General features: G+C 40.6%; 1 protein-coding gene and 1 non-coding gene across 2 annotated transcripts in view; both read left to right on the top strand.

Annotated features, from left to right (window-relative positions):
- TNKS2 (tankyrase 2) overlaps nucleotides 1–20,288 on the top strand; it is a 78,464-nt gene that overhangs the window by 56,470 nt on the left and 1,706 nt on the right. The window contains exons 20-26 of the mRNA XM_049790802.1: nucleotides 1,270–1,352; nucleotides 4,200–4,320; nucleotides 5,625–5,722; nucleotides 8,718–8,792; nucleotides 12,176–12,281; nucleotides 14,669–14,855; nucleotides 18,453–18,609. Of these exons, the coding sequence (XP_049646759.1) occupies nucleotides 1,270–1,352; nucleotides 4,200–4,320; nucleotides 5,625–5,722; nucleotides 8,718–8,792; nucleotides 12,176–12,281; nucleotides 14,669–14,855; nucleotides 18,453–18,609 (827 nt within the window). The remainder of the gene's footprint in view (nucleotides 1–1,269; nucleotides 1,353–4,199; nucleotides 4,321–5,624; nucleotides 5,723–8,717; nucleotides 8,793–12,175; nucleotides 12,282–14,668; nucleotides 14,856–18,452; nucleotides 18,610–20,288) is intronic.
- Nucleotides 20,120–20,283, top strand: LOC125995520 (U1 spliceosomal RNA). Its single transcript, XR_007491026.1, has one exon. It is a non-coding gene; the product is annotated as a U1 spliceosomal RNA (small nuclear RNA).

The following is a 20,288-nucleotide window of genomic DNA, read 5'->3' on the forward strand; positions in this document are numbered from 1 at the left end:
TAATGGAGCCCAGAGTGATAGCACAACAGTAGCGTGTTTGCCTTGCACGTGGCCAATCCAAGACAGACCTTGGTTCGATCCCATTGTCCCTTATAGTCCCCCAAGCCAGGAGCAATTTCTGAGTGCATAGCCAGGAGTAAACCCTGAGCATCACGGTGTGTGACCCAAAAAAATAAATAAATGAAATAAATAGAGATAATGTTTGGCTTACATCACTATACTTTTCAGTAATGATTTATATACCTCTTCAGTTGTTAGTTATCACACCACACCTGACATCAGTGTCAGCATCCCTCCACCTTTCCTGTCCCATTTGTTCAGCTTTGACAACTTTGTATCATGTTCTAAATCCAAGGGTTAGCTTTGATGTGTGGAGGAGGTGTGGGTTTGGCTGGATTTTTTGGTTTGTGTATGACTCAACAATACTCAGTGCTTATTCCTGGCTCTGCTCAGGGATCACTCCCAACCTTATGGAGTGCCAGGAATTAAACAACACTCAGCTGTGTGCAAGCACCTTCCCTGCTATATTGTTATCTCTGCAGCTCCCCATCTCAAGCTTTGTGTTGGTTTTATCTGGATACTTTTCCATTGAAATATGATTTACATATTAGTTTCTAAGAGTATTTTAATTGATAGTTAAAAATACTTTTAACTGGGGCCAGAGCGCTAGCACAGTGGTAAGGTGTTTACCTTGTACACAGCTGACCCAGGACAGACCTGGATTTGATCCCCGTCATCCTATGTGGTCCCCTGAGCCAGTAGCAATTTCTGAGCACTTAGCCAGGAGTAACCCCTGAATTTCACCAGGTGTGGCCCAAAAATAAAATTTAAAATAATTTTTAATTGAAAATAATTTTTAACTAAGTCACCACATTAGTTACTGTTCTTCTATTGGCATTGAAATTTTATAGCTTTCTTTTAGTTTTTTATTTTATGTTAATTATATAGTCCCAAGTAATCGCTTTTAGCATTTTTTCATCTTTAAACTCCTTAGCACATAGTAATGCCACAAAAATTATTGTTGGGCCTGGAGAGATAGCACAGCAGTGCTTGCCTTGCAAGCAACAAATCCAGAACCTAAGGTTGTTGGTTCGAATCCCGGTGTCCCATATGGTCCCCCGTGCCTGACAGGAGCTATTTCTGAGCAGACAGCCAGGAGTAACCCCTGAGCACCGCTGGGTGTGACCCAAAAACAAAACAAACAAAAAAATTTATTGTTAAATTAATATGTATTCTAATAATTTTGATTTGAATTCTTTTATTTTTCAGTTCAAGGAGTAGATTTTAGCATAACTCAATTTGTAAGGAATCTTGGCCTTGAGCACCTAATGGATATATTTGAAAGAGAACAGGTAAGTAGATGAATGTTTTTTTTATTCTATTTTGTATTTTATAGAATCTCAGGGGAAAAGATTGCAATTTCAAGTACTGAGACATCCTTGAAATACCTCTTAGTTTGTTTTTTTTACTTCATAGCATGTAAATTAACTCATATAATTAGAATGTATCAGTACAGTGGGTAGGGTGCTTGCCTTGCACAAGGCAAACCTAAGTTCAGTCCCCAGCATCTCATGGTCCCCAAAACCCTGCCAGAAATAATTCCTAAGTGCAGAGCTAGTAATAACTTCTGAACATTGTCGGGTATGGCATACTCTCCTCCCCTCCAAATGGTTTTTTTAAATGGAAGATTTAGTTTGTTCATTTCTTACGGTAAATTATCCATGAGCTCTACTGTTCAGTTTTGTTGTATCAATTACTATCAACACTGAGCCTAACACTTTCTATCAAAACCTTTTTAAAAGTTTGACTTAGATTAATTTTTCAGGCCCGGAGAGATAGCACAGCGGCGTTTGCCTTGCAAGCAGCCGATCCAGGACCAAAGGTGGTTGGTTCGAATCCCGGTGTCCCATATGGTCCCCTGTGCCTGCCAGGAGCTATTTCTGAGCAGACAGCCAGGAGTAACCCCTGAACACTGCCGGGTGTGGCCCAAAAACCAAAAAAAAAAAAATAATAATAATAATAGATTAATTTTTCAGAATGTTTTATTTATAAATATATTGACTATATAGTTGTTCAGGAAATACAATTACTGTAGACTTGTACTCTTTAGGGACTTCTCATTTAATATGGAGCTATAATAGCATACAAAAGTTAGGTTTATGAAATAAGTCTTAGGAATTCAAAGAAAGAGAACATCACTGTTGTTATTAGCTGGGGACTGCTTAAGGAAATTTGCATATTTGGATGCCTTGCACGCATCCAACTCAGGACAGACCTGAGTTCAATTCCCAGCATCCCATAAGGTCCCCCAAGCCTGCCAGGAGCAATTACCCAGGAGAAAACATAAACAAAAAAAAACAACAATAGTTCTATGTTTTGGAAGGAGTACTCCCAAGCAGTACTCAGGAAACAAGTGATTCTCAGCTAACAGAGCCAAGTGAGTGGTTCAGTACAAGGACCTGAGATTGTGGTGCTGAAGGCAGGCCACCTCTCTCATGCTCACAGGGGCCTTCCAGGGCTGTACCTGAGGATACTAAGAGGATGCTGTGATACTATTTCTCCAATCCTTGGCATAGATTTTTTGTTTTAGTTCTTTTTTTCATTTGTTTGTTTGGTTTTGGTTTTGGTTTTTGGGTCATACCCGGCCACGTTCAGGGGCTACTCCTGGCTCTACGCTCAGAAATCACCTTTGGCAGGCATGAGGGACCATATGGGATGCTGAGATTCAAACCACCATCCTTCTGCATGCAAGGCAAAATGCCTTACCTCCGTGCCATCTCTTCGGCCCCTGTTTTAGTTCTTTTTTTTTGTTGTTGTTTTTTGTTTTTTGTTTTTGGGTCACACCTGGCAGTGCTCAGGGGTTATTCCTGGCTCCAGGCTCAGAAATTGCTCCTGGCAGGCACGGGGGACCATATGGGGTGCCAGGATTTGAACCGATGACCTCCTGCATGAAAGGCAAACGCCTTACCTCCATGCTATCTCTCCGGCCCTGTTTTAGTTCTTTTATCTTGTTTATTTTTGGAGGTTTGAGCCACACTTTATAGTGCTCAGAGACTGCTCCTAGCTCTTTTCTCAGAGTGCCGAGTATGGGGTTGGAAAAGAGGAGAGAGAAGGATTATCTGTGGTACCAGGGATTGAAGTAGATTATATACAAGACAAGCACCTCAACTTCTATACTATGTCTCTGACTCCTAGCATAAGTGTTTTTTTTTTCATTTTGTTTTGTTTTGGTTTAGTTTTGGTTTTTGGGCCACACTCGGTGATGCTCAGGGGTTACTCCTGGCTATGTGCTCAGAAATCACCCCTGGCTTGGGGGACCATATGGGATGCCTGGGGATCGAACTGTGGTCAGTCCTAGGTTAGCGCATGCAAGGCAGATGTCCTACCGCTTGCGCTACTGCTCCAGTCTCTCCTGGCATAGTTTTTTTAAAAGTGCAATTTTTATTTTGTAGTTTCATATTCTTGGTGCCAGGGGCTGGACCTTAATCCCTATAATATACCTCTCCAACTTCTAACATAATTTTTTGTGTTTTTGGTTATTTTGAGGGGGCTTGGTCACACCCCATGATGCTTAGTGCTATCTTGTGCTCTATCCTCAGGAATTACTTTTGGCAGGGCATGGAGAACCTAGCATGGGATGCTAGGGATTGAACCTGGGTTGGCCTCATGCAAGGCAAGGAAGGGCCTAACACACTGTACTATCTCTCTGGCCAATCTAGCAATGTTTTTTTTTGGAGGGGGGTGTTCTGGGTTTTTTGGTTTTTGGGGTTTTTTTTTTTTTTTTTTTGGATTTTGGGTCACACCCGGCAGCACTTGAGTTACTACTCCTTGCTCTATGCTCAGAAATCGCTCCTGGCAGGCTCAGGGGATCTTATGGATGCCAGGATTCGAACCATCATCCTTCTGCATGCAAGACAAATGCCTTACCTACGTGCTATCTCCGGCCCCTCTAGCAATGTTTTTAAAAGCGAATTTTGATTTTGCAGTTTCAGGTTCTTAGGCTAAGTGGAAATAATGTTGCTATTTTTTATTTAGAATCCCACTTTCTGTTTAATGAGTTGCAACTTTTCATTTTAATAACTGGTTTCATTTTCGGCTGTTCAAAGAATAATTTGAAATAAATGTATATGAATTTAGTGCATGTGAGAACACCATTGTATGAGTAATTCTACTAAACAGTTTAATTCTCTTCTGTTAAGATAACTCTGGATGTATTAGTTGAGATGGGACACAAGGAACTGAAAGAGATTGGAATCAATGCGTATGGACATAGACATAAACTAATTAAAGGAGTTGAAAGACTTATCTCAGGACAGCAAGGTATTTTATTTTTGAATGTGATATTCAGTTTAATAGTGTGCATAAAGGTAGACCTCTATTTACTGGTTGATCACTGAAAGATCTGTAACAGAGTGCTTAATATGATGAGAATTGCTTAGGATTTGGGAAGCCTCAGATCAAGTCTTAGCAACTATTGTTACACTCAGTATCAACTATATGAACCTAAATAAAATTTTTAGATCATTCAGAGATTGAAGAATTTGTTCAGACTAAGATTATTTAGTTACTTCTGAGATTACTTTTAATTCTAAAATTTTATTCTAACTTGGGTGTCTCAGCCCTGCTGATAAACTATTATCAATCTATTTTTGTTGCATTTATATTGAAAAACTGTAGTTATGATTGAGGAAATTGTTTTCTTGGTTTTTGGGCCACATCCGGTGACGCTTAGAGGTTACTCCTGGCTTTGTGCTCAGAAATCACTCCTCGCTTGGGGGACCATATGGGACACTGGAGGATCGAACTAGGTCATTCTAGATCCATCCTAGGTCAGCGCATGCAAGGCAAACACCCTACCGCTTGTGCCACCGCTCCAGCCCCAAATTGAGGAAATTTTAAAAACAGAGTTGAATGTTTTATTTATTTCTGAATATTGATACTTCAGGATAGTATTCTGAAACGAATTCTGTACAGATAAGAGAACATAAGTAGGAAACAGTTAAAATTCAAATAAAAGGGGGCCGGAAAGGTGGCGCTAGAGGTAAGGTGTCTGCCTTGCAAGCGCTAGCATAGGACAGACCCCGGTTCGATCCCCCGGCGTCCCATATGGTCCCCCCAAGCCAGGGGCGATTTCTGAGCGCATAGCCAGGAGTAACCCCTGAGTGTCAAACGGGTGTGGCCCAAAAAACAAACAAAAAAAAATTTCAAATAAAAGATTTTAATATACTAAGTTTTAGAAAATGCACTGTAGTTATATTAAATAATAATGGGTTGAATGGGTTGAGTAAAGAATGCATAGGACCTCTTTGTACTCACTTTCAACCTAATGATAAATCTATTTTACTAGAGAATAGAAACTCCAGTTGGGGACCAGAGCAATAGTACTGAGTGGTTAGGGCTCCTGCATTGCATATGGCTGACCTGGGTTCATTCCCTACATCCCATATGGTCTGCTGAGTGTGCCAGGGCTGATTCCTGAGCTAAGAGCCAGGAATAACTCCTAGCATCACCAAGTGTCGAAAAATAAAAACTTTGAATTGGTGTTAAAGATCCATAAAGCAACTGAATTTTAGTTATTACTGTTTTGTTTCCAGTATTCATTACCCTCAAATTTTATTCAATAGGTCTTAACCCATACTTAACTCTGAACACATCTGGCAGTGGAACGATTCTCATAGATCTGTCTCCTGATGATAAAGAGTTTCAATCTGTAGAGGAAGAGGTATGTTAATATGCCTTAAATGAAAGTTGATCCAGTAGCTAAGTTTCCTAGAGGTCTCTGTATCTACTTTAACATATAGAAATTTATGTTTGTTTTGGGCCATATCAGGCAGTGTTCAGGCATTACTCTTGGCCCTGCACTCAGGAATCATTCCTGGCGGTGCTCAGGGAATCATGGGATGCTGCGAGATCGAACACAGGTGCCACATGTAAAACAAGTAACTTACCTACTCTGTATCTCTCCAGCCCCACCCCAACATGTAGGAATTTTTTGGGGCGGATAGTCACACCCAGCAGCCCTCAGGGGCTACTCCTGGTTCTGTGCTCAGAAATCACCCCCAGCAGATTTGGGGGACCACATGGGTTGCCAGGATTCAAGCAACCGTCCCTCTGCATGCAAGGCAAACGCCCCACTGCTGTGCTATCTCTCCAGCCCCTAGAATTTTATTTTTGCTTATTGTTCTTTATAAAATTGAAAACTTTCAAAATCTGCACTTAACCTATATTTCAGTAAAACTTAATTTTAGTAACTTGTCTCATTACTACAGTTGATACCAACAGATTTCTATTAAGAGAAACATTGTCAGTTAAGAGAAAATGCATTGGTTCCTCCTTAGAACATGGTGATTTATTCTTTCTCTATTTTTTGTTTGTTTGTTTATTGGCCACACTTAGATGGCATTCAGGGGTTATTCAGTTCATTCCTGGCGGTACTTGGGGCACATTATGGAATTCTGGGGATCAAAACCTGGGTCAACTTTGTGCAAGGCAGTCACTCTAGCTGCTGTGCTATTGTTCTGGCACCACATAATATTATTTACCCAGGAAATTTTTCTTTTAGATTTCTTTCCATAAAACATTCAAATCCACTTATAATTAAACCTTAATCTTTGAAAAACACATACCTAAATGTATGGGTTAAACACAGAGACTTGGACCAAAAACTCAAGAAACTTCAAATCTCAGTAAAACAAAAATTATATTTTATTAGGCAAAAGGCATTGGAACAAGTAAATCATTGTTAAACTTTAATTCTGTTAAATGGTTAATCATGAAGCTCACTGATGTATTCATTTGATTATTTTTCTTCCTTTAGTTTGTATTACATAATTTTTACCTACCATATATACTCAAGTATAAGTCGACCCACCAAATTTTACCCTAAAAACTGGGAAAACTGGGAACAGAGAAATAACTCGAGGTAGGGTGTTTGCCTTGCATGCAGAAGGACAGTGGTTCGAATCCCGGCATCCCATATGATCCCCCGAGTCTGCCTGGAGCAATTTCTGAGCGTAGAGCCAGGAATAATCCCTGAGTGCTGCCTGGTGTGACCCAAACCCCCCACCTCCCAAAAAAAAAAAAAACTGGGAAAACTTAATGATTCCTGTATAAGCCGAGGTGGAACAAGCAGCAACCACTGGTAAATTTCAAAAATAAAAATATATACCCAAAACAATTATAATAATTGAGGAATCAGTAAATAAACAAATAAGTAAATAAAATTTATAATACATGATTGTTTGATATACTGTGTACATTAAAATACCACATTAACCCATAGTATTCAATGGCAACTTTAATAAAGTAAATAAACTAATACAGTAAAGCATTGCTGGTTTTTTTGGTTGGTTTTTTTTTTGTTTGTTTTCAGTTTTTGGGTTTTTGGGTCACACCGAGCAGCGCTCAGGGGTTACTCCTGACTCTATGCTCAGAAATTGCTCCTGGCAGGCTCGGGGAACCATATGGGATGCTGGGATTCAAACAACCCGTCCTTCTGCATGCAAGGCGAACGCTCTACCTCCATACTATCTCTCCAACCCCAACAGTAAAGCATTGTAAATAAATTGTAAATAAATAAATGGTTAAAAATCAGGGGGCCGGGAATGTGGCGCTAGAGGTAAGGTGTCTGCCTTGCAAGCGCTAGCGTAGGACGGACCGCGGTTCGATCCCCGGCGTCCCATATGGTCTCCCCAAGCCAGGGGCAATTTCTGAGCGCTTAACCAGGAATAACCCCTGAGCGTCAAATGGGTGTGGCCCAAAATCCAAAAAAAAAAAAAAAAAAAATCAGGAATCCTTATACTCCAAAACCCCTGATTATAAGAATTCAGGTTTTATAAACATTTATTTACATGGCTTTACTGCCTTAAATGGGTTTTTTTTTTTGTTTTGTTTTGGTTTTTTTGGGTTTTTTTTGGTTTTTGGGTCACACCCGGCAGTGCTCAGGGGATACTCCTGGCTCCATGCTCAGAAATTGCTCCTGGCAGGCACGGGGGACCATATGGGGCACCGGGATTCGAACCGATGACCTCCTGCATGAAAGGCAAACGCCTTATCTCCATGCTATCCCTCCGGCCCCCTTAAATGGGTTTTTCACTTAATTAAATGTGCCGTTGAATGTTCTGTGTTAAATAGTTTAGTGGCATACAGTTCAGTTCAGCCACCTACCTCTTCAGCTCAGCCGTGACTTGTAGACTGAGCTAAAGCATCGCCCCCTCCAGCAGATGGTAGAACACAACTGGAGGCTACACATCGAATCAAATAACCTGTATGACCCAAGTGTAGGTCAAGTCCGGAGTTTTCGCACAAATTTTGTGCCAGAAAATCTTGGCTATACTCAAGTATATACGGTATTTTGTTTTAAGACTGATTATAATAATACCTATTTTCAGAACACGTATTCTTGGGACCAGAAAGATAGTACAGCAGGCTATACAGATAGTACTTGCCTTGTACTCTCCTGACCCACTTTTGATCCCCAGCACCCCATAAAAAACCCTTCATAGAACTATCAGTAGTAATACCTGAGACCACAGCTAGTAGTAAGCAGTAAAAACTACTTATTTTTGTAATTTGCCTAAACACAAAAATAAAAGAACACATTTTTAAACAGTATAAATATTTTTTTAATTTCTATTAACAGAATATAAACTCATATTTCCCAAATCAAAAAAGACATAAAAGTTAATGCTCAGATGTTTTAAATTATTTTCCTTCAGATGCAAAGTACAGTTCGAGAGCATAGAGATGGTGGTCATGCAGGTGGAATCTTCAACAGATATAATATTCTTAAGGTAATACTGGTGAAAAGGGTTTGCTGAGACCATAATTTGCAAAGCTTGGGGGTGGGGAATCATTAACTTATATAAGAATATAGTGATCTGCCCAGTTCAGTAAGTCTTAGTAATTACATCAAGAGGTATTTGGGAAAGAATATATCCTTACAATGCTAAGATTTTCTTCACTGTTGGCAGGCTCAGGGGACCATATGGGATGCTGGAATTCGAACCAATGACCTTCTGCATGAAAGGCAAACACCTTCCCTCCATGCTATCTCTTCGGCCCCAGGATGCTAAGATTTTCAAAAGCCCTATACTATTTTTTCATTGCCAGCTCTGTTAAATATATTCAATTTAGTAGTTACACTTTACCTTCAGATGATATGAATGTGTTGTACCAGACAGAAAATATAGGGAATTAAGTGTTTGCCTTACACTTGGCTAACACAGGTTTGAATCCTCAGCACCAGTGATCCCCTGGCACTTCCAAATATAAGTACAAACCAAAAAAATGTATATATAAATACAGTAAAACATATAAAGTAATATTTGGGGTGGGGGATGTTTTGGACCATACCCGGTGATGCTCAGGGTTTACTCCTGGCTCTGTGCTCAGAAATTGCTCCTGGCTTGGGGGACTATAAGGGACACCAGGGGATCAAAATGTGGTTCATTCTAGGTTAGTGCATGCAAGGCAGATGCCCTACTGCTTGTGCCACCACTCAGCCCCATAAAGTAATTTTTTTTTTTTGGTTTTTGGTTTTTGGGCCACACCCGGCGGTGCTCAGGGGTTACTCCTGGCTGTCTGCTCAGAAATAGCTCCTGGCAGGCACGGGGGACCATATGGGACACCGGGATTCGAACCAACCACCTTTGGTCCTGGATCAGCTGCTTGCAAGGCAAATGCCGCTGTGCTATCTCTCCGGGCCCTATTTTTGGTTTTTAAGCCACACATCTGGCTCTGTGCTGTGGACCTGGGGATCAAACCAGGGTCTGCCATGTACAAAACAAGCACTTTAATTCCTGTGCTTGCTCACTCTCTGACATTCCCCTTCCTTTTTTTTTTTTTTTTTTTTTTTTATATATAAATGAGGGAAATTAGAGGGAGGGATTTGACTAGTGTGGCCCTTGATTTACAAAACCCCAGATTTACTCCAATGCCAGCATGAGCAAATACACCTTTACGAACAGTCAAACAATAGCAACTAGGGCACGCGTGTGCGTGTATGTGTGTGTTGGGATCACACCCAGTGACACTCAGACATTACTCCTGACTGCACTCAGAAAATCACTCCTGACTTGCTCTGGGCATATGAGATGCTGGGGATTGAACCCTGATCAGCCCCATGCGAGGCAAATGCCCTACCCACTGTGCTATTGCTCTGGTCCCTAGGATTGAATTTTGAATGTGGAAATGACTCCCAAAGTAACCAGTATCCATCTACAGTCTTCCTCAGATGACATTTGTAGGAATTGGAGAGGACAGTGAAGAGAGAATAAGGATAGTGTGTGTATTAGAAACATTTTTGTATGGTTATTTCCTTTTTTTTTTTTTTAATCTTGATGTGGTGTGTGATATTAATGTATTTGTGCATATTGAATCATCTTTGCATTCCCAGGATAAAGCACACTGATTGTTACGTATAGTTTTTAATGTGCTGTTGTATTCAGTTTGCTATGTTTGGTTGAGAATTTTTGCATCAGTGTTCATCAGTTATAGTGGTCTGTAGTTTTCTCTCGGTAGAATCTCTGTCAGCTTTTGCAATCAGCATGATGTTAGCTTTATAACATGTATTAGAGTTCCAGTCTCATGGATATTTTGGAAGAGTGCAAGGATGAATGGCAATAATTCTTCTCTATGCTTGATAAAATTCACTGGTTAATCTAGCTGGGCCTGGATTTATATTCTTGGGGAGAATTTTTTTTTGGGGGGGGCACACCCAGCAGCGCTCTACGCTCAGAAATCGCTCCTGACAGGCTCGGAGGACCATATGGGATGCCGGAATTCGAACCACCGTCTTTCTGCATGCAAGGCAAATGCCATACCTCCGTGCTATCTCTTTGGCCCTTGTTTGTTTGGTTTTGTTCACATTCCTGTGGTCAAGAGTTACTCCTATCTTTACACTCAGAAATCACTCCTGCCAAGCTTGAGGGACCATATGAGATACCAGGGATTGAACCCCCATTGGCCATGTGCAAGACAAACACCCTACCCACTATGCTATTTCTTCAGACCCTGTCTCTCTCTCTCTCTTTTTTTTTTAATCTTCTTTAGCAATTGTAATTTGTCTTCAAGTTTGTCTGTACATTCTCACTCTGTGTAATTCTAATACTATGGCTTGCTAATGTCTTCTTTAGATTCTTTAGATGTATAGATTCTCTCATCTTCAGAAAGAGTTCTTCTTAGAGTTATTGCATTTCTCATCTATCAATTGAGTAATTTCACTGGCTAGTGCTTCCTTGATTTTTGTTGCCAATGCATTGATTTTTAGTCTTCATCAACCAGGCTCAAGCATTTTGATGAGCCTAGGTCTTTATGGACCTAGATTTCTCTCCTATTCACAACTGCAATTTGAACTTCTTTTACCCCATTGTTCTTTACATTTTATGGGTTTTAATGGTGGTGTTTCTGGTTTCCTGTTAACTGAGAAGTAATGTGGTTAATTATTTCTTCCAAGTGGTGACTAATAACACATGTGTTTCAGGTTATTTTCCTAACCATGCATGTTATTTTAAGGTTTTGAGATCAGAGGGCAAAAAACATCAGAGCAAAGGGGTCTGGATTCCCACTATTAAATACTTTTAATTCAAAATAGTTAAGATGGTACTTTGAGTCAAATAAGACACAACATATATATATATAATTTCTGATACTTTTATATACCAAGTGCAGCAACATATTGGAGATTATTTTAGTAATAATCCTGAATGACTGAGAATGGGAATATGTATCAGTTAGTTTATTTTTGTTTTGTTTTGTTTGGGGACCAAACCTAGCAATGCTCAGGGTTACTCCTGGTTCTGCTCTGAGGAAATATTCGTGGCAGTACTCGGAGATGTACTATGGGATGCCAGCTATCATGTCAGCCACAAGCAAGGCAAGCAGGCAGTACTATCACTTGCAAGCTTCATCAGTTTGCTTTTCTTGACTGTCACAAATGTCTGTATGTATGTTTTATTTTATCTCCCTTGAAGTATTTTGTTTCTAAAACAATCATATTTTCATTTTTATGGTTGGAAAAAATATTTTTAATCTCTAAACAAATGTAATTTACAATTCAAAGAAAAGCTTTGTCTGTGGAGCTCTTTTCTATTAGATAAACAAGTGAATATGTAATATTATGACCTCATTTAATTTTTCTAATTTTTATTTTATTTATTTTTGGTGGGATTTATAGATTCAGAAAGTTTGTAACAAGAAACTATGGGAAAGATACACTCACAGAAGAAAAGAAGTTTCGGAAGAAAACCACAACCATGCAAATGAAAGAATGCTATTTCATGGTAAGATTCCACTCTGCACCACTACTACCATTGTCAGCCACATTGGGATAATTTCTGAAAGAATAATGAGTATATTTTTCATGTCATATTTTCAGATCTAATACACAATTTATATGTTTATATCTCAACATCTTGAGGATTTTATAGTGGATGGTTTATAAGTAGAATTATCATTTGATATTTAGTGAAGAATAGATATTAATAGTGTTTATTGCTTCCTCAAGCACATTGTGGATAATAACTTCCAGCTGTCCCTTCATTTGACCTTGATTATTGAACATTTTCAGAAACTAGCAAAGTTAAAAACACAGCATTTAAATTTTAAAATCAAGGGGCCGGAGAGATAGCATGGAGGTAAGGCGTTTGCCTTTCATGCAGGAGGTCATCGGTTCGAATCCCGGCGCCCCATATGGTCCCCTGTGCCTGCCAGGAGCAATTTCTGAGCCTGGAGCCAGGAATAACCCCTGAGCACTGCCAGGTGTGACCCAAAAGCCAAAAAAAAAAAATTTTTTAAATCAAGAGCCACAGAGACAGTGCAGTGAGTAGGGTGATTTTTTTCATAAAAAAGAGTCGTAAAGAAAAAAATTAAAATGGGGCTGACCTAGAACTGACCGTGGTTCGATCCTCTGGAGTCCCATATGGTCCTCCAAGCCAGGAGCTATTTCTGAATGCTGCATAGCCAGGATTAACTCCTGAGTATCATCAGTGTGACCCAAAAATAACCAAAAAAAAAAAAAAGATGAAGAAACTTGTGACACATAAAAATAAGTACACAAACATGGGTGTCATTTGTAAGACCCAATTAAATACAGCCTTATTATATAAAGTATATAACTCTTGACTAGATTTGTATGACTTTGGAGTCTAGAATTTGATCGCTCCAACATTGATGTCTCAAGTTTTTTCTAGTTGCTGTCTGTATTTGACATCTAACATATCATCCTAGGAAATATTAATAATAGTAAATTCTTCTAAAATGCTTGTTTTAATCGCTTCTCAGACTTTTGGCTAAGATCAAATGTACTAAAATGCTTATTATAGGGCTGGAACAATCGTGCAATGACTAGTGTATTTGCTCTGCACATGATCAATACCATTTTGATCTCCAGCACTACATAGGTCACCTCAATCTGCCAGCACAGAGCCAAGAATAGCCCTGAGCATTCCAATATGGTTCAACAAAAAATAAACAAGCAAACAAACAAGATAAAATCTGTAGGGCCCGGAGAGATAGCACAGCGGCGTTTGCCTTGCAAGCAGCCGATCCAGGACCTAAGGTGGTTGGTTCGAATCCCAGTGTCCCATATGGTCCCCCGTGCCTGCCAGGAGCTATTTCTGAGCAGACAGCCAGGAGTAACCCCTGAGCACCGCTGGGTGTGGCCCAAAAACCAAAAAAAAAAAAAGATAAAACCTTTAAAGTGGTGAGCTGGTACACACTTTGGTAGCACCTATACTATAAAATAATGAACTAGCTGGCAGTTATTTATTGCCTGTTTTTTTTTTGGGGGGGGGGGGCCCACACCCGGCGGTGCTCAGGGGTTACTCCTGGCTGTCTGCTCAGAAATAGCTCCTGGCAGGCACGGGGGACCATATGGGACACCGGGATTCGAACCAACCACCTTAGGTCCTGGATCGGCTGCTTGCAAGGAAAACACCACTGTGCTATCTCTCCGGGCCCTGCCTGTTTTTATTAATGTATATTTTTGGTTTGTTTGTTTGTTTGTTTGTTTGTTTTGGTTGCTTATCTTAATGTTTTGTGCATGTATAAGAATTTAATTTCTTTTTTTTTTTTTTTTTTTGGTCCACACCCGGCAGTGCTCAGGGGTTACTCCTGGCTGTCTGCTCAGAAATAGCTCCTGGCAGGCACGGGGGACCATATGGGACACCGGGATTCGAACCAACCACCTTTGGTCCTGGATCGGCTGCTTGCAAGGCAAACGCCACTGTGCTATCTCTCCGGGCCCAAGAATTTAATTTCTTATTTCCACAGTGAAAGTACAGCAAGCAGGATATTTGCCTTGCATGCAGCTGACCCAGATTTGATTCCCCCATACACCTTATGGTCCTGAGTCCTGCTAGGAGTGATCCCCTACCACAGAACCAGGAGTAAGCCCTGAACACTGCCCCGCAGACAAAGAGAGAAAAAAAAAATTCTAGGTCGTAGGAGGTAGTGCTTAGCGTGAGTTTTACTCCTAATACTCCAAGTTTCCCCCATCCCCTTCAAGCACCACCAGTTGTAGCAGTAGAGGCTGAGGATAAAGCTGAGCATCTCTGGTGTGGCCCCCTGTTTTTTTAAATGTAAACTATTTTTTAATTGATGTCTCTAAAAGATTAGTTTTATTCTAAGTTCTCTTTACATTGTTCTTTTCCATCTACATGTATTTTAGGGTCTCCTTTTGTGAATGCAATTATCCATAAAGGCTTTGATGAAAGGCATGCCTATATAGGTGGCATGTTCGGAGCTGGGATTTATTTTGCTGAAAACTCTTCCAAAAGCAATCAGTATGTTTATGGAATTGGAGGAGGCACTGGGTGTCCTATTCACAAGGACAGGTCTTGTTACATTTGCCACAGGTAAGAATAACTAATCTCACTTACTTTTATGAGAATCAACTGGTTCCACATAGCAAGGGAACAAAGTCAGACTGAAACAATCATTGGACTCTGACCACAGAACTTAGATTATTGGAGATGATCCAGCTGAATGTGATGGAGGGATATTGGTACTTCAGCAATAGCAGCTGAATAGGTGTGGCATCATATATGTGAAGAGATTTGAGCCTATATTCCTAAAATATTATCCCAACTTAAAATATTTTCTGGAAAAGCTAGGTTTAGTTTACACTTAAATATTTTGTGGAGCAAGGCTTTACCTTGGACAGCTTTAGAAATATAAGCTACTACGATTGAAATCAAATAATATGAACAGCTAAATTCTTTCAGGGTTGAAAACTTTAGTTCTGAAACTTTTTGTTTCAGATCTATAATTACTGGGCCCGAAGCAATTACACAATGGGTAGGGAGTGTGCTTTGTATGCAGCCGACCTGGTTCAATGCTCCCAGCATTCCATATAGTCCCCTGAGCCTGCCAGGAGTGATTTCTGAGCGCAAAGTCAGGAGTAACTCCTGAGTACTGCCAGGTGTGGCAAAAACATTTAAAAAAATAAAAACCAGATCTATAATTTCTAGATTCAACAGCTGTTTGACACCTCAGTATTTATAATAGTGTTAGCCCAGTAGTCTGACAGGAACTCATGGGAAAGTTACACAGAATTCTGCCAAGTTCGTTGAACCAAAACAACATAGAAGGCTCAACTAGCACCAACCACAGACCAAGTAAATCCTTAGACTTTTGTAACACCACAGAGAGAGATTGTGAGAACCAAGGTTCCCCCTGAGTCCATGATAAGGGCCCTAAAATGAAATGAGCCCAAAGCCTAGTAAAGTGTAGGGCAGAGAGAGAGTTAACTCAGAAATAAAAACCAAAGTTGGTGCCCTTCAAAAAAAGAGAAATGAGGAACTAGAGGTTTGAGTGAGCTCAGAGTGCTCTTTTTGATGGACTCCTTTGGCAGCTGAAGGCTTGGGTCAGAATGTCCCTGGACAACCAAAATTGAGCCAGAAAAAAATCAGTGATGAAGTAAGACATCTATACAATGAAATGATTGTTCTGTTAATTCTTGTGATTTCTATATAAACTGCTTGAAGATTTGACTCAGGGTCCTTGTCAAGACTCCTAAAGTTGGATGAAGCTTGGACCTCGACTAGCCAAATAAACTCCTTTTTGCATCTTGCATTTTCAGAGGTGGTCTTTGACTCTCAGCACCATCTACGTTGTCAACTTAGACCCTAAAATCCTGAGCACAGATCAGCCTTCCCCCCTCCCCTTTTAGGTACTACAGTTTGCACAGTTAATGAAGGGGTAATGTGCCTATCACTTTATTTCTGTTCAGTGACCAGTTCTTGTCCAGCAGTGATCAATTCCAATTATCATTGTCTTAGTGGTTTCTTCTCTACCCTAACTGCAATATTCCACTATTTATAGTAAGCATGGACTGTCCTCCTGGCCCTCGTCTCTATTGTCTCTGAATATTATTACCATACTATTTTTTTTTCTTAAGTCCCACAAATGAGTAAAATTATTCCATGGCTATCTCTCTCCCTCAGATTCATTTCACTCAGCCTAATCTCCAAATTTTTTTTACTTTTTTTTTCCCAACAGCTGTGTAGTATTCCATTAGATGTACCACAGTTTCTTTTGTTTGTTTGTTTTTGTTTTTGTTTTTTGGGGGGCCACAGCCGGCGGTGCTCAGGGGTTTCTCCTGGCTGTCTGCTCAGAAATAGCTCCTGGCAGGCTCGGGGGACCATATGGGACACCGGGATTTGAACCAACCACCTTTGGTCCTGGAAGGCTGCTTGCAAGGCAAACGCCGCTGTTTTTGTTTGTTTGTTTGTTTGTTTGTTTGTACCACAGTTTCTTTCACCACTCTTGGTCACTTAGGTTGTTTCCAGAGTCTAGCATAGTGCTGCAATGAACATAGGGATGCATAGGTCTTTTCTGTATTGTATTTTTGAGTCTCTACAAGTGGTATTGCTGGATCATACAGATTCCTTGAGCACAGAGCCAAGAATAAGTCCTCAGCATTGCCAAGTATGGTCAAAAAACTTAGGGGCCGGAGCGATAACAAAGCGATAGGGCGTTTGCCTTGCACATGGCAGATCCAGGATGGACCACAGTTCAATCCGTGGCATGCCATATGGTCCCCCGAACCAGGAGTGATTCCTGAACACATAAACGGGAGTAACCCATGAGCGTCACTTGGTGTGCCCCCCCCCCAAAAAAAGTTAAAAAAATATGTGTAGGGGTTAAAATGAGAGTGATAGTACAGTGGGTTAAAATGCTTGGCTAGTATTTGGCCAACCCAGATCTCTGGCACCCCCATTTGGTCCCTTGAACCCACCAGATGTGATCCCTGAACACAGAGCCCTAACACCACTGGATATGGGGGGGGTGTATTTTGGGGGGCTAGAGTGGTAGGGCATTTGCCCTGCATGTGACCGACCCAGGTTAGATCCCTGGAATTCCATATGGTCCCCTGAGTGCAAAGCCAGGAGTAACCCCTGATCACTGCTGGGTTTGGCCCAAAAACCAAAAAAACAAACAAAATGTATTTTGTGTATGTGGTATGTGTGTATATAAATATTCTGTATATAAAATTAGAATACTTGGAGCTACTGTATGGAAATTACGATAATCATTTAAGCAGAAGTGGTGTAATCAAATTTTTTGTCATAGTTGGGATAAGTTTCCTAAATCATTAATTACTTAGATAAAAATTAATTTGGGGGCCCGGAGCTGTAAGGCGTCTGCCTTGTTGATGCTAGCTAGGACAGACTGCGGTTCTATCCCCCAGCATCCCATATTGTTCCCAAGCCAGGAGCGATTTCTGAGTGCATAGCCAGGAGTAATCCCTGAGTGTCAACAGGTGTGGCCACCCCAAGAAAAATTTTAATCAATTAATTAATTTGGGCAAAAACTAGAGAAACAAGAAGCAATAATTCAAAGACCGTTATTATATGTCAGATGAACTTCATTTGAATTTTATGGTTGCAGTAAAACCATAGGAAATCTGAATGGATTTAAAATATATTTGAAGGGCTGGAGCAATCACACAGTCGTGCGTTTGCCTTGCACACAGCTGACCCAAAATGGACCAGGGTTTGATCCCCAGCATCCCATATGATCTACCGAGCCTGCCAGGAGTAACCCTTGAGTGCTGCTGTGTGACCCAAAAGCCGAAAGTATATAAATAAAATAAAATATATTTGAAATCAACTAGACTTACATTGATTAATTAACAGACCACTTCATGAAAGTCCCTTAAGCTTTTGTCTTCCCACTTGACATATAAGTTGTGCTTTTGCTTGAATATAAACAGGATGGCAGAATCTTCATTTCTATAAGGGTTGGGGGGGGTTTATAGAAAATATAGTGATAATTAAAATAATGAGTATTTTGTAGTAAGATTGAAGGTATGCTTATATTTCTTTAAGGATAAAAAGTATGTTTTTTAAGTTTATACTGTAATATACCTTTTTGCCCCAATTTGCAATCTACACAAAATTATCATAAAATGCCTGTCTTTAAGGAAATCTTTTCTTTTCATGTAACAGACAGCTGCTCTTTTGCCGGGTAACCTTAGGAAAGTCTTTCCTGCAGTTCAGTGCAATGAAGATGGCACATTCTCCTCCAGGGCATCATTCAGTCACTGGTCGACCCAGTGTCAATGGCCTAGCTTTAGCTGAATACGTTATTTACAGAGGAGAACAGGTAAGTTTATTCATCTTCAAAATAAATAATTAGGGGCACACATTAATCTTTTGTACTAATCTCTTAAATTGGCATTAAATTTTTGGGTTTGGGGGAGCATACCTAGAGATACTCAGTGATTCCTGATTCCTGGCATGCCAAGAATTGAACGGGGTCAGCCCTATGCAAAGCAAGTGGCCTACCTACTGTACTATTCATATGCACTTTTTTTTAACTGACTAAGAGTAAATTATAGACATGGTATTGGGGGGGGTGCATTTTGGGCTTTTTTGTGGGGAGTTTGGGCCACACCCAGCAGTGCTTAGGGGTTACTCTGGCTTTGCACTCAGAAATTGCTGATGGGTGGCTTGGGGGACCATATGGGATGTCAGGAATCAAACCCTGGTCCGTCCTGGGTCAGCCATGTGCAAAGCAAGTGCCCTACTGATGTGCTATCTCTCTGGCCCAATAGGCATATTTACCCTTAAATTCTTCAGTATAAATTTATTTTCTTTTTCTTGGGGGTCAGGTCCACACCCAGCAGTGCTCAGGGGTTACTCCTGGCTCTAAACTCAGAAATCACTCCTGGCAGGCTCAGGGAACCATATGGGATGCTGGGATTCGAACCGCTGTCCTTCTGCATGCAAGGCAAATGCCTTACCTCCATGCTATCTCTCCGGCCCCATAGATTTATTTTCTAATAAAATTAGGATATTTGAAGTCAGAGAGATAGTGCAGTCGGTAGAATGCTTGCCTCGAACACAGCTGACCTGAGTTTAATACCTGGTACCCCAGTGGGACCCTAAAGCCCCTCCTGGAGTGATTCCTGAGTGCAGAGCCAGGTTTAAACCCTGAGTACCACTGTGTACGGTCCAGAAACCTATAAGGACATTCTTTTATGATAATCAAAATCAGAAAATTACCACTGATGGGCCCGGAGAGATAGCACAGCGGTGTTTGCCTTGCAAGCAGCCGATCCAGAACCTAAGGTTGTTGGTTCGAATCCCGGTGTCCCATATGTTCCCCCGTGCCTGCCAGGAGCTATTTCTGAGCAGACAGCCAGGAATAATCCCTGAGCAATGCCGGGTGTGGCCCAAAAACCAAAAAAAAAAAAAAAAGAAAATTACCACTGATACAATATCTAACCTACAAACTTTATTTAGATTTCACTATACTGGATCCTTTTTGTTCTACAAAATAGAATGAATCAGAACCCTATATCTCTAGAAAGTTATAGCTAGGGGTAAGCTTTCATTCAGTACAACAGGGTGTGATACAAAATCAGTTTTTTAAAAAATCAAACACAGGAGACTGGGGAGATAGCTCAGAGGATTGTAGCACATGCTTCATTCATACTCTGGTGCTTCAGGATTCCATCCCTGGCACCATCTGATCCCAAGCACTTTTAGGTTTGCCCCAAAAAGACAAACAAAACACTAGGTTTATATATGTATATATAGGTAGATTTGCTGATTCAGAGATAATCCAAAGAATTAGATTTAAGGTAAAGATGTTTTAAGAAAATGGCCCTATACTTACCTGGCAGGGGAGATACCATGATCACAAAGGTGGTTTTCCCAGGGTGAGGCTTATCCATTGCACTCCGGATGTGCTGACCCCTGCGATTTCCCCAAATGTGGGAAACTCAACTGCATAATTTGTGGTAGTGGGGGACTAAATTCGCGCTCTCCCCTGTAAGA

The sequence above is a fragment of the Suncus etruscus genome, chromosome 17 (assembly GCF_024139225.1).
Source record: "Suncus etruscus isolate mSunEtr1 chromosome 17, mSunEtr1.pri.cur, whole genome shotgun sequence".
In the NCBI taxonomy this organism is placed as follows: Eukaryota; Metazoa; Chordata; class Mammalia; order Eulipotyphla; family Soricidae; genus Suncus; species Suncus etruscus.